The sequence below is a fragment of the Phascolarctos cinereus genome, unplaced genomic scaffold (assembly GCF_003287225.1).
Source record: "Phascolarctos cinereus isolate Bilbo 61053 unplaced genomic scaffold, phaCin_HiC Scaffold_5;HRSCAF=322, whole genome shotgun sequence".
In the NCBI taxonomy this organism is placed as follows: Eukaryota; Metazoa; Chordata; class Mammalia; order Diprotodontia; family Phascolarctidae; genus Phascolarctos; species Phascolarctos cinereus.
Genome location: NW_027555958.1, coordinates 446,275,803 through 446,301,155, shown reverse-complemented (window position 1 = coordinate 446,301,155; position 25,353 = coordinate 446,275,803). Strand labels below are relative to the sequence as shown.

General features: G+C 52.3%; 1 protein-coding gene across 4 annotated transcripts in view; it reads left to right on the top strand.

Moving 5' to 3' along the window:
- ERI3 (ERI1 exoribonuclease family member 3) overlaps positions 1-25,353 on the top strand; it is a 191,406-nt gene that overhangs the window by 57,301 nt on the left and 108,752 nt on the right. For all 4 annotated transcript variants that reach the window (XM_020987552.2, XM_020987550.2, XM_078156599.1 and 1 more), the window contains 2 exons: positions 3,581-3,640; positions 17,925-18,016. In XM_020987552.2, coding sequence (XP_020843211.1) covers positions 3,581-3,640; positions 17,925-18,016 — 152 coding nt within the window. The remainder of the gene's footprint in view (positions 1-3,580; positions 3,641-17,924; positions 18,017-25,353) is intronic.

The window sequence follows — 25,353 nt, the reverse complement described above, 5'->3', positions numbered from 1 at the left end:
TTCCCCCACCTTCCTCAGACACTGCATTCACACCAGGCGGACATACATTCTCCTGCCCTGGAGCATCAGAGCTGAGACGCTGCCTTCCTCATTGCACTCAGGGCTGTCTCAGAAGTGCCTGCTGTGGCCTCTTTCCCTCCTTCCTCTGAGTACCTCTCCACCTGGGCTTTGGCTGGGCCAAGGAAGCTATGCTTCTCACCTGGGACCAAGACATTTTTCTCTTGGGCCCAGCTTGTCACTACCTCCCCAAGTACCTGCAGAAACCAGAGCTTCTCATGTCTCCTTGCCTGTCCCAAGGAGGCCAGCCTTTTCCTCTCAGCCCCTTCTTGGCAAGGTACCTCCTGGTCCTTCCTGCTGCCCTTTACCTCTCTGGACCGCACTTTCTTTATCTGGATCATACAGTGATCCCACCTGACCCCCTAGGGCCTTTGTGGGAGAATGGATGACAGGAACTCAGGCCAGCTCGTTCCGGTGCTAAGAATTACTCTGATCAAGGGCCAGCAGCTCCCCTTCTCTGGCTTGGGCTGTGGCTTCTTCATCTAGGGACATCTCTAGCACCTGCCCAAGAGGGATGTCATCCCCTTACGTACTCAGCTCCTATGACTCCCCAGCACCTCCAGCGTGCTACATAAAAGCCCTTTGTAAGCTGCATTTTCCCCCACCCCTCCCCAGACCCCTTTCTACCCCTCATATAGTCTGTGGTCCAAGGACACTGGTCTCCACCTCCCAGCCCTGGGTGCTTTCACTGTCTGCCCTCTTCACCTTGGCCACGGGCTTCCCCGTCTGCCTTCGTGTCCCTGCTCAAATGACACCTACAGGAAGCCCTCCCTCTGTTGATCACCCCTATTTTTCCCTGTACTGTATACTTCTCATTTGCACGTGTCTCCACCGTTAGACTATGAGTTCCATTAGGGCAGACTGTCTTCTACCTTTCTTTGTATCTACAGCACTTAGCACGGTGGCTGGGCACATAGTAGGTCCTTAATCCATCTTTGACTGACTAGTAGAGTCAGGAAGGAAGAAGCCGTGGAGGCCAGCTCCAGTCTAGACTAACTGGCAGCCAAGCTGTGGGGTACTCTGACGAGGTCGGGGGGAGCCATTAGTCTTATGGTCCCATGGCTCCCTAACCATTGAGCAGTGGGATGGGGTGCCCACCATTGACACCATCACCGGACTGGCCTTTGTCAGGCCCTGTGCTGGGGAAACAGGGACACAGAGGAGCAGGCCTTGCCCCCGCAGGGAGCTGACATTCTTATTAATAGACAAGTAGATTCGAAAGGCAGATGAAGGAAATACCAAGCAGTTGGCCGGGGCAGGAGGGGGGAAGTGCAGAGAAAAGGGGACTAACATGGTGGCCCAAGTGTGGGAAACGGGGGCCGTGATGATGGGTGTCCGATGAGCTCTGGGAATCCCAGAAGAGTTTGGCCTGTGGGCATGAAGGCTCTGGCAAGGAGACCCTGGGATTGCCTCTTCTGCCTCCCTGGGGCTCTCCCTAGGTCCTCCAGCCTCAGCCCTGCCTTTGGGCTGGACCCTCTGGCTTGGGTTCCCCAGGCAAGGAAAGGGTGCAGAGGGGACTTTGTGAAGTGAGAACCAGCAGGGCCCGCTGCTGGTGAAAATGGAAGAAAAGAACGGTGTCGTTAATCTTTTTAATTTATTTTCCTGTTCGACCATGGGAAGTCTGTAGGCAGCTGCTGTTACCCAATTAAAATACAGATTAATATAAAAACAGTTTCCAGAGTATAAAATAGAGTGGCCCTGGCCCTCCACTTCTTTAAGATTCTACCTAATAATGACTTGATGAACTCTAGGAGCCCACCTGGAGGAGTGTGGTGACAATGGCAGCGGCAGCTGCCGCCACCAGAAGAATCCTCCCGTTAAAGCCAGCCTGTTCTGTTCTCCGGGTCAGGTGTTTGGTATTCTTTACGTGCAAGTAGAGCCTGATTGGTGTTTGATCTTGAATTCTCCCCCCCCCCCATGCTCAAGTCCCTTCTGGGTGACACCACAGGGGCTGTGGCTCCAAGCCTGGCCTGAGATGGTCAGGACAGGCTCGTGGGGAGTGGCTGCTGAGGCCTCCTGCCATGGACAGGAGCTGCAACACTGAGCATGAGCTAGGGCTGCTCATTCTGCCTCTGCCTTGTATGTCTCCTTGCCTCAGTGTCCCCGTCTAGAAGTCTTCCTTTTTGCCGTCTGTGGCGACCCTGCTTGCACTTCCTCTTCCTCTTCCTCTATGCCTTGGCTTCCTGTGAGTCAGTTTCTGAGAGTATGCAGGTGCAAGACCGAGGGGATGGGGGTGAGGGGGTGGGTAGGGAGCAGGCTGACCTCCATTTGTTTGTAGAAAGAAGAAACTGCAGACCCATTGGGGCTCATATTCCAGTTATCTAGAGCCCAGGGTAGTTTTGGGGATGCCCCTTATTCTTGGGGCACAATTCTTGGGATGTTCCTAAGGTTGCAAAAACCTGAGAGCTTGGCCCTAGCAAATAGATGAGAAAACACACCTCCCTCCTTGTAGAGGTGGGGACTGTGGGTGTGTAGAATTGTATGTGCTAGCAGACAGTGTCGAAAACACTAGTTATCTCTGCTAAACTCTTTTTCCTTTTTTTCCCTCTTTGTTATTAAAATGGTTTTTTGGGTAGAGGACCAGGGTGGATTATGTTTAGAAACAAATGGGATAGAGGCAGCTAGGTGGCACAGTGTATAGAGCTCTGGCCTTGGAGTCAGGAGGACCTGAGTTCAAATGTGGTCTCAGACACTTGACACTTAGTAGCTGTATGACCCTAGGCAAGTCACTTAACCCCAATTGCCTCACCAAAAAAAAGAAATAAATAGGATATAAAAACAAAATATGTCAAAACTTTTAAAAAGAAGGTAGAGTGAGCAGAGCCACCTCCATACCCGGACCTGCACACACCCTACACACATGCATTCATAGACACATATGCACAGGCACTTCAGTGTGCAGATCCCCACTTGCCTGGGGGAGCAGAAGGCAGGTCATCACGCTCGTGTGGGGGGTTACCAGCACTGGCCGTGTGCTTGGAGTCAGCTCCCATACAGGACAGAAGGACCACACAGGGCTTGTGCTGGGGTTTGGGCCGAGAGCTCCCTGGTCACGGCCTCTTGTGCGTGAGGAGATGGACACAAGGGTAGAAAACCACAGGCTCTTTGCCCAAGACAAGTTTGCAGTCTCGTAGCGGGGATAGGATGTGTTTGCAAGTGCGGTCAGTCCAGGGGCAAAGTGAGTGAGTGCCAGATGCTTGAGGAGGCGAGAGCACTCTCAGCTGGGGGAGGCTTCCTGGAGGAGGTGGCAGTTGAGTGAGGCTTTGAAGGACAAAAGGGGATGAGTAGAGGAGGAGAGGGCAGAACAGGAATTAGAAGACAGCTAGGGTTCTTGTTGGGTGGAACACAGAGTGTCTCAAGGTGGACTGCTGTGGGTGGGAGGGCCTCAGATATTAGCCGGAGGTCTACATGTAGACCCTTGGCAATGGGAGCCTCAGCAAGTGCTTGAGGAGGGAAGGCACTCCTCCTGGAGGCCTGTGGTGGCATGGTTGGGTTCAGTGTGCTGTGTTTTCTCTCCTTCCAGCTGACTGGGATCATCCAAGGCATGGTGGATGGCCAGCCGAGTCTCCAGCAAGTGCTTGAGGTAGGTCTGGCGACCCTTCCTTCCTGTCCTCTGACCGCCCTTCCTCCTTCCTCCCCTCTGGACAACCCAGCCGGGCTGTTATCTGCTGTGTGGCAGAGAGGGGGTCCCTCAGTGGCAGGATGGCCAGGCAAGGCCCTGATCACCACTCACACGTGGGTACTCCTGGCTCCCTTAGGGGAGGGGGAGGGTGGCTCTACTAGCTGCCAGCTGCTCCTCCTCTTCATCCCCTGCTCACTCCTCTTCCCTTCCTTTCTCCTTCCCCTTTTTCTCCCCCTCCTTCCCTTCCTGTTCTCTCCTAACCTTACTTTTCCTCCTCCCTCCCTTCTCTTCCCTCTCTTTCTCTCTCTGTTCCTCCCTTTCCTTCCCTCCTCCTCCTCCCATTCCTGTTTCCTTCTTCTCTTCCTCCTCCCTTTCCTCCCCCTCCCCCTCCTGGTTCCTTCTCTCCCCTCCCCATCCTCTCTTCTCCACACCGTCCCCTTCCTCCCTTTTCTTCCCTCTTCCTTCCCTTCCCCCTCCTCCAGGTGAGCTTCCAGCTGAGCAGACATCTGTCCTTTGGCCCCCAGTGGGTTTGGGGCTTTGTTTTTGTTTAGCTGTAAATGTTGGCTCCTTGTGGCATGTGAGCACTTCATTAACTGCACAGCCTCGGCCCTGTGCCCTCCCCAAGGCTGGCTTTGTTTGCTCTCCGCTCCTCCAGGAGGGCGGCCGGGCCGGCACCCCCTCCCTGGGCTGGGCCGCCTGCCGGCTGCCTGCCTGCTGCCGGGGAGGCATTGAGCCTGTCAGGGTGTGCAGGCTGCACTGGGTAATGATTCCTAATCAGAATAATTACAACAATTGCCTGTGTGAGGGAAATCAAATTAAAGGCTTTCGAGGCCTTGGCAGAGACCACACTTCTAGGATGGGCTTGCTCCTCAGGGAGCAGGGAAAGGTTAAAGCGGCTCTTCCTCGTGTTTCCATTCTTTGGGGAATAAGACAGCGGTGGAGTGTCGGCTCTCCGGGCCTACTGCATCCTTCTGTCCAGGCCTCTTCTTCCCTCAGGAGAGAGGGCTGGCCTGGCCATAAGCCAGTAAACCTAAATCTGAAACTAGACCCCTGATAAAGCTGATGCCAAGGCTCCCCTGCCCAGTACAAAGGCAGTCCCTCTGTGTGGCCTCTCTGCCTCTTGGTAGATGGGGTGGGTGCAGAGAGGAGAGCAGCGGCTTTCTCTCTGGTCAGAGGCATGTGGGTGAATGGCAGCCCCTGCCCTCAGAGGGCAAGCAGCCTCCTCACTCCTTCATGGATCATGCTAGCCTGGGCCTGGGGGCTCAGAAAGGCTTTCCCACATTGGCCAGACTGCCAGTGGGCTTGGATGGATTGTGGCCTGGGTTTGTGGGAGGGAGACTGGGGATAGCCTGATGTGTGTGTCTTACTTTTGGTCTGAGCCTCCGAGGTGTTGGCTTACTGGGGGCCCCATGAGGCTTTTACCTGGATCTAGGTTGGGCAACAGAGATTCCCGTGGGATTCGCTCCACCAGTTACTGGGCCTGCTCACTGCAGGTGGGAAGTGCCTCTGCCTTTTTGGGACAAGGTCATTAGACATAGACATGGCTTGTCTGGGCTTTAGGAAAGCCTGTGGAATGGAATCCTTCTTGCTGTGTTCAAAGGATGGAGAAGTGCCTGACAGAATAGGCGAGTGAACGTAACTGGTCCTACAGAGAGGGTGTGAAGGGGTCCCTGGCAACCTCAGAAGAAGGGGTCCAGTGGAGTGTGCCAAGGATCTCGGCACGTCACTGCACTGTGGAAGGCGTGCTTCTCTCAGTGACAGATGGTGCCAGACTGGCAGGTTAGAGTCCCCGACACTTCAGTGCAAGACAGTTGGCATCCAAAAAGATCCTGGCCCCAGTGAGCATCCTCAACAGAAGCCACTCCCTACGAATGCATTAGAGGCTCTCTCAGCTGCTCTTTTCAGCTGTGGACCCACACTGGCCTTGCAGCCCACTGCAACCTCCAGATCTTCTTCAAGAAACCTTAGCAGAGCCACGCTTCCCCCCCCCCCCATACTGCTGAGGCACATTCTTTTTGAATCCAAGGGCAAATCTACAAGTTGCTTTGGCCCAGCCTTCTTCTCCCCCTCGGGGACCAAGGAGCTCTGGTAACTGTGCTGTTGGGCCTCTCAGACAACAGATAGAGGGATGGTGGCCTGCGGAGGCGCCTCTGGAGGAAAGGAGTAAGCATTTATGTATCACCCACTAGGCACCAAGTGCAGTTTGCAAGTATTTTCATAGCAGCTGTAGGAGGCAGGGGCTGTGATTATTCCCATTTTACAGTTGAGAAAACTGAGGCAGGGGACCCATGGGAGGTTTGAGGAGAGATGAAGATTTGGAAGTGTTGCTGTGGTAAATGGACCGTGAATGAATGAAGGAGGTGTGATCCATGAGGGCCCAGTTGAGATGACGCAGCACACATCTGTGGTGGACTCTGTCAGCGTGGTGTCCGTGTGTTTTTTAGATTGGTTCAGGAGAACACGACCAGGGGTTATAGCAGTGCTTGGTGGGAGTGATCCAAGGCCATGGCTTGGCTGGGCAAGCTTGGCAACAGAACGAGAGGGCAGAGGACCCAGGAGAAGAGGACAGCGGAGCCACTTCCCCCGGGTTCACGTGGGGAAGTGAGGCGAGTGCGGCCAGGGTAGGGTGATGGCCTGGGAAAGAGCCAAGGCCCCGATGAGGAAGAGGAGCAGGGCTTGGGAGTGCAGGGCAGAGACGGATGGTGACCTGGGAAGGGCATTTGAGAGGGCACAAGCATGGAGGTGGTGCCTTTGTGGGGGATGGTGAGATTGAGACACTTTCTGTGTCTGCTACATAGCCAGCTTCGGACGTGTTGTTTGTTCCAGTAGAATAATAATAATGATGACAGCCATATGCTACGCTTTTAAGATTTGCATACATTATCTTACTTACTCCTCGCCACCCCATGTGAGGGAGGTGCTATTATTACCGTGCTCATTTTACAGGTAAGCAGACTGAGGCAGGCAGAGGTTGAGTGACCTGTCCAGTGTTGCACAGCTAGTAGGTGTCTAAAGCAGGGTTCTTCTCAGGTTCTTCTGTCATGCTGCCTAGCTGCCTCTGAGGCCATGACTGCCTTGTTTTTGTCTGTGGCCAGCTAGGCTCTTAGCACAAAGTGGGCACTTAATAATATACTTATCAAGGGGCAGCTAGGTGGTGCAGTAAATAGAGCACCTGTCCTGGAGTCAGGAGGACCTGAGTTCAAATCCAGCCTCAGACACATAATAGTTTCTAGCTGTGTGACTCTGGGCAAGTCACTTAACCCGAATTGCCTCACTAAAAAAAAAATACACACACACACACACACACTCATCATAGTTTTCCAAATCAGTCCATTACACAGTGGTGGTGGAAGGATGATCAGATTGCCACAGCTGAGTGCAGGCCCAGCAAAGATTGGGGGACTGGGGGCATGGAGACAGATCCATCAGCCATTTTTTAAAATGAATTAATTTATTTACTTTTAGTAAATTAATTTATTTACTTTAGTTTTCATCATTCACTTCCATAAGATTTTGAGTTTTAAATTTTCTCCCCCTCCATCTCTTCCCCCCTCCCTACGACGGTGTGCAATCTGATATGGGCTCTATACATACATTCCTATTAAACGTATTTTCACATTAGTCAAGTTGTAAAGAATTAGAACCAACGAGAGGAATCACAAGAAAGAAGAAACAAAAAAAGAGAGAGCAAACATTCAGTTGGCATTCAGACTCCATAGTTCTTTCTTTGGATGTGGATCGCATTTTCCATCAGGGAACCTTTGGAGATGTCTTAGATCCTTGCATTGCTGAAAAGGGTTAAGTCTATCAACGTTAGTCATCGCACAACGTGGCTGTAACTATGTGCAATGTTCTCCTGGTTCTCCTCACTTCACTCTGCATCGGTCCATACAAGTCTTTCCAGGTTCATTGGCCATTTCTGCTCTGCTTTTATTGGCCCAAGATTGTTCCCTTGGCAGAGAGGCTTTGGTGATGACAGAACTGCTCCTGGCTTCTGGGTCTGGCCGTTCCTTCAGTTCTGGATTTCCCCATCTGCAGGATTGGTTCAAGTTGCCATGAGGCCTTTTGTTGCTTCACACCACAGCCCCTTCCCATTTCCTCCCATCTCCTCCCCACCAAACCCTCCCTCAGAACCAGGGTCTGTGTCTGACAGACTCTGCCACAGGCCTTACCCAGAGTGCCCTCCCTCCCTGCCAGGAGCAGGAAGGGGTTTGTGTCATCTTGGACTTTGCCATTATCTAGGCCACAGCTTCCCAGCGGGTCCCTCAGCTCTGGGGACAGGCAGTCAACCAGCGTTCCATCCTAGTGGCTGTGTCAGAAGTAGAGCTAGTCTGGGGTGACCTGTCCTTGGTGAGGCTGTGCTGGCTGATGCTTTGGGATCCTCTGCTCAGCTGCTCTGGTCTGACCCCCCCCCCCCCCCAGTAAACTCCAGTGGCTCCCTGTTACCTTGAGGATCAAATAGAAAAGGCTGTTGGGCTTTCTGTGCCAGTCACAAGGTGAGCCCTTCTGACCTTTCCAGCCTCCAAGACTCAACTGCCGTGACTCCGTTCCACAGGGGAGGGACAGTGGCACAACACATTCCATATTCCAGCTCAGGGCGTTTTCCCTGGCGTCCTCTCTGCCAGGGATGCTGCCCCTCCTCCCCTGCAGGACCTCCGTCAGCACCGTCTCTCTGAGGTCCCCTTCCATTTATGCTGTGGACATCTTTGACGTACCTTGTTCTCTGCATGTCATCTTCCCCATTAGACTGGGAGCTCCTTGAGGGCAGGAGCCATGCCCTTGCCTTTCTTTGTATTCCTAGTGCTAAGCACTGTGCCCGGTACACAGGAGGCACTTAATGAGTGCTTGTTGACTGACTGCGCGTGATGATTTATTTACCTTTATAGAGATTTACTTAGCAACTTTGTAATACCATGTTTTAGAATTTTCCCAGGAATGGAAATCGTGCTCACTGGCCTCTAGTTTGCAAATTCTCTTCTCTTCACTTTTAAAATAAAATTAGGATGTTTATCCTTTTCTGACTTCCTACATGCATTCTCTTTGTCTCTGTCTTCCTCTTTTTCTCCCCCTCTCTCTCCCCATCTCTCCCCTCCCTTTCCTCCTCTGTACAGTCTCTCACTGACCCTTGCCTCTGACTCACAGGTCACCCTTGCCAGTTCTCTCAGTACGATGGCCTGTCCTTCATCTGGCTGACTTGGCCGGTGGGGCTCATCAAGGGCCATGAGGGGCCATCTTGCTGAGTACTTACTGCACCTAAAAATGTCCTACGTAGACTTTTAGTGCTGTCTCTTGTTTTTATATCACCTAGATTTTCCTGTAACCCTCTTCTTCCCCCTCCCAGAGAGCATCCCTCATCATAAAGATTTTTCTTTTAAAGAAAGAATGAGGAAAAGGAGAGAAAGCGGGTTTGATGTCCCCCACTTGCGGAGCAGCTGAGCCCCCATAGTGGACTTTAGTGTTTGAATCCTAAGCTGGGCTTCTTAAAAGGCCACTTTGGTGCCCACTTGAGTCGTGCAAATCAGGGGTCGGTCACCCGGTGTGGCAAGTCTGAGGATGTTGTCTAGCTGCCAGGAGACCCTCTCCAGTGGGGTCCTCATGCTCTTCTAGATACTTCTCCTTCCACTCAATCTGGGGAGACCCAGGACAAAACTTGCAACCGTTACTTAGCAGCCTAGGTTCCTCATCCTCTTCCCTTGCCCCCCCCAAACCCCGAGTGACACCTTCTTCTACCAGGGAAATCAGGACAGAGTTCCTGAACACTGTATACCCTACTTTACATCACTGGATTCATCCCGCACAAACTCTTCCCATGCCACAGGGTGAATTCCCTTCAGTCTGGCACCAGCCTCTGTCTCCAGAAGACTTCCCCTCCTTCCGCCCTGTTCTGCTTAAATGGAGTGACACCTGCCATCTCCACGTCTTTATACGGTCCTGGAAGGGCCTCCTCCTCGCCTCCGTGTCTCAGCATCCTTACACCTCATCGAGACTTGGGTCATGTGCCGCTGCTCCCAGGAGGCCTTTCTGTAACACTCCCCCCCCCCCATAAATCACTGTGTCTGTACCCAGAAGCTCCTGGAGGCAGAGACTGTCTCCATTTTGTCTTTGTGTTCCATTGCCTGTCATCAGTCTTGGCACACAGTAGGCACTTGATAAATGCTTGTTGCATTGAATTGAATTCTACCCTCCAGCCCGCTGATTGGTCAGGATTCCCTTTTTACCTTCCAGATTCTTTTTCTTTGTCTCCTGCTGAAGCACTCCTCCCTCATTTTGGGAGGAGGCCTTGGTTCTCCCTGATAACCTAGAAAAAGAAGGTCTCTGAGCCTCTTCTCCTCTTTCAGGATGAGGTCCAGCCCTCTCTTTGACTTCCAGGACAGTCCCATGATTTAGGAGTTCTCCCAGGATTCCCTGTACATGCTACCAGCTCTCAGCAAGCAGCATTATGGGGTCTTGGTCTTAGAATGGTAGGGAGCTGAGAAGAGCAGACTTGAAGTGCAGAGAGACCCATACAGAGTGTCAGACCTAGTTCTAGGTACAGCTGGGATTTAGACCCAAAAGGAATAACCCCCCAGCTCCTGCCCTAGCAATCACCCAGGTAGGGTCTGCTGCCCAGTGGTGGTGGAAGGATAATCAGATCGCTGCAGCTGAGTGCAGTCTCTGTCCTCTCCTTGGTCCGTGGACATCAGTGGATGGAGGGACTGCCCAGAGGCAGTCTGGCTTGGCTGGCTCCAGCTTTCAGGAGTGCCGATACTAGGCTGAGGGGATCTCGACCTGAAGTGGGGGTAGGGGGGCTTCCTGGAGTAGACCTGAACCAGGGTAGCCCCGTGTACCATAGGCATAAGCTGGGGCAGTCCTGGCAGCTTGGTTGGTTTATGGCCAAAGTTGGAATGGGAACAACGTGGGGACGATTTGCTCCCTTCCTAGCCCGTGCTTTTGGGACACAGGTCATGCCCTCCTCCTCCCAGCTAGTCTTCACCCTCTTCTCCATCAGCGTGTCTACCATCCTGATGAGGGCTTCCTAACTCTGAGGAGGAAGATAACAACTTTGGGCCTTTCAAGGCAGGGGTGGTTTGTGTTAGGTTTGGACTGCCTGGACACTGTCATGGATGAGATTATCTTTGGCTCACCTCATGTGTGCATTCTGCTTCTTAGAAATAGTTGGGTGTGTGTGTGTGTGTGTGTGTGTGTGTGTGTGTGTGTGTGTGTGTGTGTGTGTGTGTGCACTGCCCATGGTGTAGGGAAAAGAACACCGGCCTAAGAGTTAGAGGACCTAAATCTGAGTCCTGGCTCCAACGCTTTCCTGCCATGGGAATTTGGCCAAGTCACCAACCACTCCACACCTTAATTTCCTGGTCTATAAAATGGCTTGAGAGTCAAGTCAGATCAAGTCAGCTAACATTTATTAAGCACCAGCTGTGTGTAGCACCCTGCTAAGTGCTAAGGATTCAACAAAAGACAAAAAGCAGTGTAATGGGAGAGATGATACGCAAACACTAAGACATAGTGGGGGTCATCTCAGAGGGAAGGCACGGAGGTTAAGGAGGATTGGTAAAAGCTTCTAGGAAAAGGTGGGGCTTTAGCTGAGACTTAACAGAAGCCTGGGAAGCCAAGAGAGATAGCAGTCCAGGCCTGGGGAACAGCCAGAGAAAATGTTCCGAGTCGGGAGATGGAGTTTTTTGTGTGAGGAGGCCAGTGTCACTGGGTCAATGAACACATGGAGGGGAAGAAGGTGTAAGAAGACTGGAAAGCTAGGAAGGGGCCAAACAGAGTATTTTATATTTGATCCTGGAGGTCCCAGGGGCCACTGGAGCTTACTGAGTGGGGGTGGGGTGGGGTAACATGATCAGACTTGGTTTTAGGAAGATCAGTTTAGTAGCTGAGGGGAAGATGGATTGGAGAGAGGACTGAGGTATTGAGACCAATCAGCAAGCTATTGAAGTAGTCCAGGCAAGAGGTAATGAGGGCCTACAGATCTACTTGACAGACCGTGCTGTCTGCATTGTCAGAGGAGGGAAGGGAGCATCTATGAAAGATGCTACAGAGGTAGAAAAGACGGGCCTTGGCAGCTGATTTGATATGGAGCTGGGGTGTGAAGGAATGAGGAGTTATGAGCCTGGGTGATGAGGAGGATGGTGATGCCCTCAACAGGAACGTGAACTAAAGAAGAGGAGAGTGTTTGAGGGGAAGGATGAGTTTGGTTTGGATTATTGAGTTTATAGGGCATCCAGTTCACGATGTCCAGTAGGCACTATGAGATGTGAGATTGGGGGTCAGGAGATTAGGGCTGGACAAGTCATCTGTATAGAAATGAAAATTGAAACCATGAGAGCCAATGCGATTGCCAGAGGAAATATTACAGAGAGAGGAGAGAAGGGGGCCGTGGCAGAGGATCTACATGATTATCTGAATAAGGTCTAGCAACTAAACCTGAGGAGGAACAGGCCAGGAAGGATGAGGACTAAGAAAATGTCATTAGATTTTTCAGTTAAGAGATCATTAGTAGCTTTGGAAAGAGTAGTTTTGGTTGAATGATGAGGTCAGAGGCCAAACTGCAAAAGAGAGTGAAAGGAGAAGAGGTGGAGGGCCCTGTCACATGGCCTTCTCTAGGAATTTAGCCCAGTGAAGGAGAAGAGAGATGGACTGATAGTGGGCAGGGACGGATGGCTCAAGTGAGGGTTTTTTGAGGAGGGGGGAGAGATATTTATAGGCAGCAGGGGATTCTCCAGTGGATAGGAAGAGATTGAAGTGAGGAAGGGGGCAGTGTGCTGGAGGAAAATGGGTTAGAACAGGGTCATCTTGCAGTGAGTTAAGGTTCATCCTTTGTATCGGTGTCCTCAGTGCTTAGCACCGTGCCTGACACAGAGGAGGTACTAAATAAAAGCTTTCTGGTTGGTTGCTGAAGAATGAAATCCTGGGACAGAAAAGTGCCGTTTCTGCCCCTGTCGTATTCGATGTTGTCATGGACTTAACTGAAGGCAGAAAATAGCCTGTTTGTCCAACTTGGAGAAGGCCTGGAGGTTAGAGGGACTGCTGCTACCCAATAGTATAGGACATTGGTTTAAAGTGAAACTGATAGGGGTAAGTGTAAAGTTTTGTGCTTGGGTTCAAAAAATTATTTGTGCAGTTTCAGAGTGAACTCCACTCTGCTTCTTAGCAGGTCAGGTATGAGAGAGAGAAAACTCTACATTTAGTCACCCGGCTAGATACTATAAAGAAGCCATGACATAGGAAGAAGAAATATCCAGAAGTTTATAGAAGTCACAATCCAAGAAAGGCTCTAGAAGCAAAGTCTGTGGCCTCAAAAGTCCGTGCATAACGCCCAAAGTTTGGGCAACAGACAAGAGCTCTTAACTCAGGGAGGTGGCCACCTTGACTTCTCAGGTATCTCTTAGATATTGGTAGATTAAGGCCCATGACTAGACATGGATCTAGAAGGCTATGCTTCACTTGAGAGAAACAGGAAAGGCTGCATTGTGTGTTAAGTAGGAATACTCCGGGGGGAGGGAGGGCTGGCCTGGAAGTAACCTGCTCAGGAGGGTCCAAGTGGTACTATTGAGCCAGTGCCCATGTGGAAGGCCCTGGCCCTCAGGGCTGCCAGGGCTTTGAGTGGAAGGTGTCAGGGAATGGTGGCCACTTTGCCACCAGTTGGAATGACTTCTGTCAGAATGTGGTTAATTTGGGACTCTGTGGCTAGTGTCTGACTGGCCAGAACCCTGGATGACATTGATTTGATGGCACCCAGCCAGGTGTATAGCAGAGATGAGTTTGGGAAGTTTCACCCAACCCATAGGATAGCTACCTCTGCTGGGCAGCTGTGACCACCATCAGAAGAGCTGCCTGTAGATCCAGTCTCGGTTTGCAGTATTGTGGTCTGCGCTAGGTATCTGTCTTCCTTGGTCAGTCTGGTACAAATGGTCCTCCCCAACAGTAGTCCATAGCTAGTCAGACACCATCTGGAGGCAGAGTCAAGACGGCAGACTAAGAGGGACCATTTTAACCAATCTACCTTCTCCACAATGACCTAGAAAATGCACCAGACTGAATTTTGATCAAGAGAGCCAAGAAAATGTCACAATGAATCATTTCTTCAGCCCAAGGCAGCTTAGGGAGACAGCGAGGAAGGTCTGCTGACATCAAGGATGGGGGAGTTGCCCAGGGTGTGCGTGGTGCCAACAGCATGGAGCATTCCGGCTCTGAGGGACTGAAAGTAGGCCAAGGCAGGGTGCCAGGGCAGGAAGCGCTGGGGCAGAAAGAAATCCCAGGGGATCCCTGAACTAGGACTGAGTACAGGAGCTGCTGCCATCTGGCACTTCTCTTACCACCCATTACACAGGTCTAGGGAGGAAGGGCGTGGTCCCAAGCCGGTGTGGGCCTAGCTATGTTCTGAGCAAGAAAGAAGTGCCAGAAATGTAGTTATACGGCTCTGAGCCCGAGAGAGTAGCAGTGACTTAGTTCTAGCCCTTAACCCAACACGCAAACCTGCAGTGGAATAACCAAGGCAGGGGTCCCAGACTGAAGTGGAGCCAGGAGTTCAGTCACTCTGAACCTACAGAACTTCCCATCTGCCTTCTTCTTCCTATGTCAGAGTCCAGCAACGGTTTACTGAAACTCATAATCCAGACCCAAGTCAGGAACTTGCAGAACTTACACCAGGAGGGCGGTGAGCAGACCTCTTTCCCAGTGAGAGCTCTTTGAGAGCACTGAAAACTTGCAGACCCCGCCCCCCCAGACTGACGTGTAGAAGTTCAGGTTGGACATTCCTGTTGGAAGTGAGCAGAGCCCACCACTAACATAAAAGCCCATAATCAAGTTAGAAGCTGGAAGAAGGAGCAAAACCAAATAAAAACAAAAAAGAACCCAACCAAAAAGACTACTTTTTGTGACAGAGAGCTCTAGACACAAATACAGAAGAGAATGACTTGAAAACATCTACAAGAAAACCTTCCAAGAAGAATGCAGCTTGGATACTAACCCAACAAGAATTCCTGGGGGGGAAGGGGGGGAGAGAGAGAGAGAGAGAGAGAGAGAGAGAGAGAGAGAGAGAGAGAGAGAGAGAGAGAGAGAGAGAGAGAGAGAGAGAGAGAGAGAGAGTGAGAGAGATCAAACAAGAAATAATAAAACAAAGTCAAAAGACTTTACATTTTTATTTATTTAAGTTTTCAACATTCACTTTTATGAGGTTTTGAGTTCCAGATTTTTCCCTCTCCGTCCCCTCCCCCTCCCCAAGATGGCATGCAGTCTGATATAGGCTATACATGTACAATCATATCAAACATGTTTCCACATTAGTCATGTTGTGAAAGAAGAATCAGAAAAAAAGGGAAAAACCATGAGAAAGAAAAAAAAAAGAGAGAAAGTGGTATGCTTCCATCTGCATTCAACTCCATAGTTCTTTCCAACCTGAGTCTTTTGGAATTGTCTTAGATCACTGTATTGCCGAGAAGAGGTAAGTCTATGAAAGCTAGTCATTGCACAGTGTGGCTGTTACCATGTACAGTGTCCTCTTGGTTCTGCTCACTTCACTCAGCATCAGTCCATACAAGTCTTTCCAGGTTTTTCTGAAATCTGCCTGCTCATCATTTCTTACAGTACTGTAGTATTCCATTACATTCGTATACCACAACTTGTTCAGCCATTCCCCAGATCTCCTCAATTTCCAGTTCTTTGCCGCTACAAAAAGAGCTGCTATAAATACTTTTGTATATGTGGATCCTTTTCCCTTTTTTATGATCTCTTTGGGATACTGGTAGTGGTATTGCTGGATCAAAGGATATGCAGAGTTTTATAGTTCTAAATTGCTCTCCAGAATGGTTGGATCAGTTCACAGCTCCACCAACAATGCATTAGTGTTCCAATTTTCCCACATTATCATTTTCTTTTTTTTTTTTCATATTAGCCCATCTGATAGGTATGAGGTGGTGCCTCAGAGTTGTTTTGATTTGCGTTTTTCTAATCAGTAGTGATTTAGAGCACTTTTTTCATGACTATAGATAGCTTTAATTTCTTCATCTGAAAACTGCCTGTTCATATCCTTTCAAGTTAAAAGACTTTTGAAAAAATAGGAAAAAAATGAAATATCTCATAGGAAAAAACAACTGACCTGGAAAAGAGATTGAGGACAGATAATTTAAAGCCAGGAACAACAACAACAACAAGTCTAGACGTCATACTTCAAGAAATAATCAAAGATGACTGCCCAGATTTCTTAGAACTGGAGGGCATGGTAGAAATAGAAAGAATGCAACAGTTAGAGAAATATTAAAATGAAAACTTCTAGGAATGTTATAGCAAAAATCCAGAGCACTCAAATCACAATTTTCTTTTTTTTTTAAATATTTTTTGGGGTGGGGGTGTTAGGCAATGGGGTTAAGTGACTTGCCCAGGGTCACACAGATAGTACGTGTCATGTGTCTGAGGCCGGATTTGAACTCAGGTCCTCCTGAATCCAGGGCCGGTGTTCTATCCACTGCACTACCTAGCTGCCCCTCAAATCACAATTTTCAAGGAACAGAGAATGTGGAATGATATTCCAAAAGGTAAAGGCTTGCAACCAAAAATAACCTACCCAGCAAAACTCAGTATAATCCTGCAGGGGAAAAGACGTTCAGACATTCCTGATGAAAAGACCAGAGCTGTGGAGAAATTTTGACATATAAACACAAGACCTAAGAGAAGCATTAAAGGGTAGAGATGAGTGGGGAATTGGAAGGGACTAAAGGGTAAGCTGTTTCCATTCTTATGTGGGGAGACGTTACCAGGAACCTTAGAGGGAATCTCGTGAGAAGGGCCTAGTGTGATTCTGCCGTGTTTGGATGATCTCGAAAGAAGAATGGAAGGGTCGGGGGATGAAACGCGCTGGGATGTGGAGGGGGAAGGGAGAAGAGTGGAGAAAATCATCTCACATAAATGGAATGCATAAGGAGGCGTTTATACAACAGAGCAGGTGACTCTAACCTCACTCTCATCTGAACTAGTCAAAGGAGGGAAGAGCACACATGTGCACAGTTGGGTGCAAGAATTCATCTTACTCAACAGGAAGTAGGAGGGCAAAGTGAGGAGAGAATAAAAGGGAAGGTGGAATAAGGGAGGCAGTAGTCAGAAGCAAAGGAGGGAAAAGTAGAAGTGATTTTATCAGTGGTATAGACTACAGACCACCTGGACAGAAAGAGAAAATAGATGAGGAGTTTGGGAAATCACTCCCAAGTGTGGAAGAGAGTCAGGATTTGGTACCGATGGGGGACTTCAGTTATCTAGGCGTTTCCCGGAGCTTTTCGCTAAAGCAGAGCTGCTAGTAACTTCTTGACTTGCCTTAATGATGATTATCCTTTAGAAGGTAGAGGAGCCGACCAAACAGGATGACCTCAAGGTCTTGTCAGGAGGATTCTAGGTCAGCTACGCATTAGTGTGGATGGCTTCTGAGAGCACTTCCAGCGTGGAGAGCCTTGGAATGAGAGCTGCACTTGCTGCAGTCAGCCCCAGTCTAGGTCTGGGACCTGAGCCTGTCTCAGGCACCAGGTGCTTAGTACTCTGGGCTTCTAGGGTTCCCCCAGCTCTAGATCTGAGATCACTCTAGGATCACAGATTTGGGTGCTTTGGTTCTCTGCTAAAATGCTGCTGCATTGGCATGAGGAGAGGGCCCTTGGCACCCATCTTCGGTTTCCAGACAACCAGACTTTGATGCTGCTCGGGGTGCGGGTCCAGGGCATTGGCCCCCTGCGTCCCTGGGGAGAGGGCAGGACCTCAGCACCTTGGAAAGCTCAGAATGGTCCTTCCCGGCAGGCTGGTAGGATTGGAGCACCAGGGATTGCCCTGTTTTTGTCTTTGTATCCTTGGCAACTGGTACATAGCAGGTGCTTAATAAATGCTTGATGGATTGACTTCCTGACACCTGCCTGGAAATAGACATGGGTTGTGAAGTACTTCTTTCCCTTGCCCTCTTTAGTCCTTGATGAGGAACTAATTCATTCTTAATCAGGGGTCCCTGTCCCTGTTTGGCACCATTTGGTTCAGCTTTAGGTGGCATGCCAGCGAAGCTGAAAGGAGGGGAGAGGGGGACTGTGGAGGCAGCTCCGGAGCCCCAGCCCCAGGGAACCAGCCTGTCCCTGCGGGGGGAGCAGAGGATTGCATGCTTCCATGGGCCCAGTGTGCCCAAGACACCATTTTCTCCTGCTTATCAGCTTCTGGCTACCAGGCCTTTGTTTGTTTCAGAAAAGAAAGAGGCCAATCTCTTCTCTTGTGCTCTTTCCAGAGAGTCGATGAGTGGATGGCGAAGGAAGGCCTTCTAGATCCGAGCGTCAAGTCGATCTTCGTCACTTGTGGAGACTGGGACTTGAAAGTGATGTGAGTATGACAAGGGCAGCCCAGCCCCAGCCGTCCAGGCCGTGGGCAGCCTCTAGGGAGGCATCTGAGCAGGCCCTGACCGGAGTACACTGAGGCTCACTTGTGGCTGGGCCCACTCTGCCCAGTGCCTTCCCGCCTGGCTCTCTCTGGCCCCAGGGCAAGCTCTGCTGCTGGCGGGTCGTCAGGGGCACGGGCCAGGCATGCGGACGCCATGTTTTTAGAAAGTTCAATGGTAAAGGACTGAGAGGGAGTGGGGTCCCCCTACCTCCCCTGCTACCATGTGCCGCCTCTGGGAAGCGAGTCCCCAGAGGCAGTTCCTCGATGACCTGGGGTATGTCTCCCCATCTTTTACATCTGCCTCCACACCTGGGCCCCTGAGTCTGGAGGGAGGTTGGTTTCTGTCCTCACTGGCTCTCAGGCTTCTGCTAGCCTTCAGGGTTGGGAGGTGTGCAGGAGGGCTGGGCTTGTTTGCTGAGGATTGAGAGTATCGATCCCTCCATGTTATTTGTGGCTGAAGGTGGAGAGTATCTCCCTGGGGAGGGGAGGACTTGCAGGGCCTCGCTTACTGCCGACCAGCATCATTTTCTGTTCAACTCCCCCTCCCCCCCCGGTCCTTGTGTGCTAGCATCGTAGAGTCGGAGCTGGCAGGAACCATCAAGGCCGGCCTCCTCATTTTTACAGATGAGGAAACTGAGGCTTTGGTGGGGCAAGTGAGTTCTTTGAGGTTGTACAGGGAGTAAGCGTCCAAGGTGAAATTTGAACCCGGGTCTCCTGACTCCAGAGCCAGGGCTCCCCTATTTATTGAGTTCAGAAGATGGAACCCCTGCCAGCCAACCTCTGGGGGGGGAAATGTGAGGGCTGGGAGCCACTTGGTATACTGAATTACTTCCTGCTATCACCCCCCAGCTGCACACTCATCCTCAGAGCCGCAGACAGCCATATTTGTGGAAGAGGGAAAAAGGTTTGGAGGCTGGTAGGAGGCTCAGGGTGGTTTGCTGGAGTAAGTGATTGGAGGGGGGAAGGGCAGAGGGGCTGGGGGCGGAGGGTGGTCTAGACAGAGGGAAGACTGGATAGGGGAGGACCAGGTTAGAGACGTGGTGAAAACCCACGAGGACTTACCCGGCCAGCATGTCCAGGTGCTCTGCCCACCCAGCTACCTGGCTGCATCTGCAGCTCTTCTGTGAGAGAGCCCCTTCTTAGGGCAGGAGGGATCTTGGGGGTGGAAGAAGGCATGCTGTATGACAGTGCCCATTGTGGGGCCGGGCCAGCATTACTCACTGAGCTAGACGGTGTCGCTCTAGCATCACAGATCTGGATCCTCAGATAGGCAGCGATAGAACTTGCTGAAGGAGGGATGGGTGGGGAGCTGTGAGCCCTGGGTTGGAAGCGGTGTTTGTTGAGGAGCCTGGGGCTGGCTTGGGCATGGGAGAGGGAGGCAGCCATGTACCTTTGGGAGCGGGCTGCCCGGGAGACAGGTGTGTGTGGGAAGAAAGCTGATAGGGTGGGGAGGCCTTGGGGCTGGCAAGCCTCTGACTGCCTCTTAGCATCCAGACCCAGGTTAGCTGCTGGGAAGGCAGCCTCTTAATTAAATGTCTAACAAAATAAAAGCCGCCCAGGCGGACATCCACACCGTGCTCCATGACAGTGCATCCGATGCAGTGGCGTTCCCGTAACCGCCCATCTGAGTCTCCGCTTATCTCCATGCCGGCTCACACAGAAGAGCGAGGCAAGCTTGACACATGTGCTGCTAAATTGACATCCATAACTTGTTAGTGGCCTGGTTCAGACTCTCCCCTGTAGTCTCTGGGAGCTGGGCATCTGTGTTCTGTGTTCTCTACCCTGAGGCGCAGGGTCTGCTGATTAGCGAGACAGAGACAGGTGGGGAGTGGGGCAGCAGCCCCAGCTGCAGAAGGGGGCAGGGGCTGGCCTGGGTCTTTGGGAGCCCTCGCTTCCATCCAAGGCCTGATCAGAGTGGGGCCCTGCCCGCAGAGCAGTGCCTGGCGCTTCTGTCTTAGCTTCTGGAAAGCTGGAGTCATTAGTGGGGAGACATTTCATCTTGCTGAGAAGCAAACCGAAACCTAAACTCCCCTAGCCCCCACTGTCTCCTTCTGAGCCCACCTTTTGAGGGTGGAGCTAGGTGGTGACTGAAGGGCCTTGGCCAGAGTCAGGTTGACACAGAGTGTGTGGCCCTCATCTTGGAGGATGAAAAACTGGGTGGCTGAAGCCCAACTCCAGGCTCTGGGGGTGCAGCAGCAAGCATGGGATGCTGCAGTTGGGGTGCGCCCTCTGTCCTGTGGGAGGGGGTTTCAGGAGTTATTTGCAAAGGTGGGAAGCAAGGAGAGGAGAGGATCAGCCGCAGGAGGGGTGATGGCATGTGCAGGGGCAGGAGAGTCCCTCCTCCTCACCTCTCATTACTTGGGGTCTGTATCCTCTAACCTCTTAGCAGGGGGTCACGGCTGCTTTCTTGATTTCTTGCATGTTGTCCTCCCCGGCTCTAGGTTAGACACATGTGCTGAGTTTCCCTGGCAGCCTCTGTGGGCAAGGATGCCCCTCCTTCAACAATTCTAAGAGAGATTGGCCTTCTCGTGAGCTCCTGTCATGGAAGGGGAGGGTGGCGGGTTCTGCTCCCCCAGGGCAAGGGCCGAGAGATGTGACAGATTGTCCAGAAAAGCTACCCAGTGGGAGGAAGGGCTTCAAGAAACAGACCCCACCCCCAGAGGTCTTGGGGCAGAGGCAAGATGCCCCAGCTGGGGTGGAGCTCAGGGCCTCCTGCAGGAGGTCCCCAGCCTGGCCAGGGGTATTTCATTTGTTTCTTTCCTCATGCTAGGAAGGAGATCTCTTTGACTCCCAAATCTCTTGGGGGGCACAGGACTGTGATTGTTCCCTAGCCTAGGGCCCAGGGAATCCTTGTGTCCGGGCCACATAGGCCGTGGTGAGGCTACTGGGGTTCCTGACCCTGGCCCACGCTGTCGATGACTGCTTTGGTCCTGACAGCCTCCGTGTGGGCCTGGGCTGCTGCGGGGTGGCAGAGGGGGGTCCCGAGCGTGGCGGGGGCTCCTCTCATCTGCATGGCAGGCACACACAGCTCCATCACCTCCCGAGGTGCTGCCTTCTGGGCTCGTCCTTTCTGCCTTGATGGAAGGAAATGGCACCAAGTATTGGCTCTGAGACAGTCAGCCTTGAGTGCTTGTCTTTGGGGCTGAGGGGGGAGATTCTGCTCCTGTTGCTGAGCTCGTGGAAGGAGGCTGTCAGCGAGCTGCCCATCATCCTGCGGCCTGCTGATTGGCTGCAGCCATGAGGCAAGTCACCTCTGATTAGCGGCCTGCCAGGGACTGAGCGTGAGTGAGAACTCCCTGCCAGCCCTGACTTGTCTCATTTCCCATTACTTTTGTCCATCACCACAAACGCCCAGGCTCCCCTCCTGAACTAATTAAGTTTGCATGTGTTTAGACACATTGCCAAATAGGGTTTAGCAAAGCGGAACTGAGCTACATCTCTTTCTGAGCAGGCAAGGAGCGGAATGGAAGCTGGTCCTCCCTTACAGTGAAGGAGAAATCCAGTACAAAGTAGAGATAGGAGGAGGGATAGCGGGGACCCCTTGGTGGCAGCTCTGGGGCGGCTGGAGGGGGCCGAGGGGCCCTGGAGGGACAGGGGTGGGGAAGCAGTGGGGGGGGGGGCATTGAGAGGGACCAGGAGGAAGGAACCCAGTCAATGAGTGTGCATTAAGTGCCTACTGGGTGCCAGGCACCATGGTAAGGGTGAGGCATACAAAGAAAGGCAAGAAGACAGTCCCTGGTCTCCTGGAGCTCACAGTCTAATGGGAGGGACGACGTACGAATAGCTGTACAAACAGGCTAGAGGCAGGAGCAGTTGCAAGTAACAGAAGGAAGACACCGGCATTAAGAGGAATCAGGAAAGGCTTCTTGGAGGAGGCGGAGAACATTCCATGCATGAGGGCAGCCAGCTGGGAGATGAGGCTGGGATGACGAGATCTGCAAGTATGTGTGGAGGCAGGCGGAGGCAGGGTGTGAGAAGACTGGGAAGGTAGGGAGGAGCTGGCTTACAAAGGCTTGAGCGCCAAATGGGATTTTTTGGTCGATGCTGAAAGTGATAGGAAGCTGCTGGAGTTTATTGAGTGTGGGGATGGCATGGACCAGGGCTTTAGGAAGATCGCCAGCACCTGGGTGGAGAGTGGACTGAAGCGGGGAAGGAGACTTGTGGCAGGAAGTTCCCCCGGCAGCTGAGGGCAGAGTCAGGAGAGAAGGGGGCATATTCGAGAGCTGTTGTGGAAGCAAACTGCACAGGCGAGAGAGCAAGTGAGGGCCCGGGAGGATGGTGGTGTCCCGGACGGTAAGAAAGATGTTTGGAAAAGGGAGGGGCGTGGGGGAACGAGGACAAGCTCGGTTTGGGACATGCAGAGGTCTGTAGGTTCTTCAGTGTGAGATGTCTGAAAGGCCAGACTGAGGGCTGGAAAGTGGCACCCAGCCTGCATCTCGTTACAGCCAGAGCAGACTCACGGTGGGAGTGGCTGGCCTTCTGCTCTGGTCCTTGTCTGTGTCTTCGAAACGGACGGGGTGGGGGCGTTGGGAAGGGAGAGGCTTTGTTCTCCATCCCACGCAAATGAGGAAATTGAGCCCTGTGGCTTACCTAGAGCCCTTCCAGGCTCGCAAAGTGCTTCACTGATGTTTCTCATTGGGTCTCCATGACAACCCCGTGGATGCTGTCCTTGTAACCATTCTACAGATGAGGGAACTGATGCTGAGACAAAGCAAGGGAGGTTCTCAGGGTCCCATGGCTAAGAAGTGCCTTGGGCAGAATTTGCACTCAGCTGTTCCTGATTCCAAGGCCCTCTCTCTGTCTCCTTTGCCACCTAAGTGAGGCTCAGAGTTGGGCGGCAGAACTGGGACCAGAAGCCTGGTTTTCTGCCTGTGCCTAGCTTGTCATTGCACTAAAAGGGAAGGAGAAAGGATTGAGCATTTGTTAAGCACCTGCTCTGTGCCAGGCCCCGTGCAAGTGCTTTACAAGTATTTTCTAATTTGCTTTCCTGGTAAAAAGCTCTAAGCATAGCATGTCTGTGGAAAACAGCAAGGTGGTGGTGGTGGGTGGCAGCTTCTGCAAGGCCTCACTGCCTAGAGGCTGGGAGGGATCCCAGGCTGGCTTTGGTCTGAGGCCCTGGAGCTGTCTGAGGCCAGGTCAATTAGTCAGCTTACTGTGTGCTCCCGAGGAGCTCCCCTTCCAGTGGGGGGGGCCCACAGGTACACAAGCCCTGGGAGCAGCCTGAGAGCCTAAACAGTGTGTGTGAATGCAGCATCAGTTGTTGTACCTGTCCTCTGGCGGGCCTCTAGGGAAGACCCCCTCTCCCTCCCCTACCCAGGGGGCCTCCTAGGTCATGAAGTTTCACTTTAGGTACAGAAGAACCACTTCCACCTATACAAGATGAAGGATGCATAGAGAGTCACCAGTTGTCCTGAAAAGGATCTAGGGGGTTGAGTGGACCTCAGGCTGTAGCAGACTCAGCCAGATGAACTGGAGAGTGTCTAGAAGGGGGCAGCCAGAAGAGGAAGGGCATCTAGATGACCATTTGGGTGAGGCTCCATTGAAGGAGCTGGGGATATTTAGTTCTCTGAGAAGGCTGAAGGGTTGGTGGAATGGGACTGGGACATGGAGGAGGGAGCCAGGTCAGAGCCAGGAGCAGCGGCGGCAGCTGTAGAGAGCCATATTTCAAAGCTTCCCAACAATCAGAGCTGTTCCAGGGTGGGAGAATCTCTCCTTGTTGGCCCCACTTCTTAGTGTGGGGCCTCACTGGGTGGGGGCTGGACCCTCCAGCTCCGACACTGGGGCTCTGTTAGGGGGCCGCTTCCAGCCAGTCAGAGAAGCCCAGAAGCCTCTGACAATCTTCCTGGTCAGAAGACCCTATGCAAGTGAAGCCCAGGCCCGAGAAAAGCTATCACTTCTCCCAGGTCTTCCCTACTCCAGGCCACCCATCCCCCATTTCCTTCAGCTGGTCTTCAGCTGATGTGGCTGCCAGGTCTCCCACCACTCCTCAGGTTGCCCTTTCGTGGATGTTCTCTAGCTGACTTCCCTGAGTGCCAGGTTCCCAGTGGGCATCAGGGCAGACTCCAGTGGGATTCTGCCTCTCTGCCGTGGCAGCCTTCTCTCTGGTCTCCTGGCCACTTCCTTCTTGACTCTGCTGCCAAAGTGGTTTGTCTGAGTTTGCCCTAGCCCTCCTCACCCCTGGCGGCATCCTGTTCCCTCCAAAGCCAATGTGGCATGTGGGGCTCTCCACAGCCTGGCCCCTCCTTTCCTCTCCAGTCTTACCTTTTAGTCCTCTCCAGCCGTACTGGCCTCCTGGCTCTTCCTCACACACAACACCCCATCTCCCACCTCCATGCCTTTTCCTGAGCTGTGCCTCCTGCCTAGGATGCTCCAGTGCCCTCTTCCACAGGGGACCTTACGCGGTCCTCCCACTTTCTGACTGTGCCCAGGTAGTGACAAATTTTTTTCCTCTGTTAGAATGTGAATTCCATGAGAGCAGGGACTGTGTGGCATTCCTTGGATCCCCAGGGCTCTGCCTGGTACCTGGTGCCAGGTAATTGGCCTCAGCCTCCACCCACTCCAGGTCTTTGACTGCTCCCCCATGCTGCCCAGCCACGCCTCCCCTGCTGGGTTTCTGACAGTAGTCCTTGGGTCCTTGGCCTGCAGGCCTGGGCAGAGATCCCTGGTGCGGGGAGGCTGTTCTGCGTTTGTGTGTGTGGAGGGGGGCAGTGAGTGGCTTCTTGGATTCACCACGTGAAGTGGGAGCTCCCTGACGTCAGCAGTCATGGCCTCTCCGGCCAGCTCCCCCTCTCATTCCATCTTCCCCTGGGGCCCTGAACGTTCCGGCCGTGGTAGATGCCTGGCTGTCCCCTGGCTCTGCCCTCCTGGGCCTGGAATGAACTCCCACCTCATCATCTCTCGAAATCTTTCTCTTCCTCCCAGACCCCACTGGGGTATGACCTCTGCTGATGCCACCCCTTTCCCCTCCCCCAGAGGGATCGAGCCTTGCCACTTTTCATGCCCTCCCTGTATTCCACTGATTTGTACATAGGTTATCTCTGCGGTCTGACTGGAAGCTTCGTGAGGGCCACGACCGTCGTTGGACATCTCTGTACATGGCCTGGCACTCACATAGCTGCTTGTTGAATTAAATTGAATATGTTTCCCCATAGTAGGTGCACAGGCCGAGTAATTAAGAAATTATGACATTGACTGGAGCCACCAGGCGCTGCTGTGTAAAGGTATCTGAAGAGCTTGTTCTGCTTGAAGGCCCCCGAGGGCAGAACCAGGAGTCGAGGGAG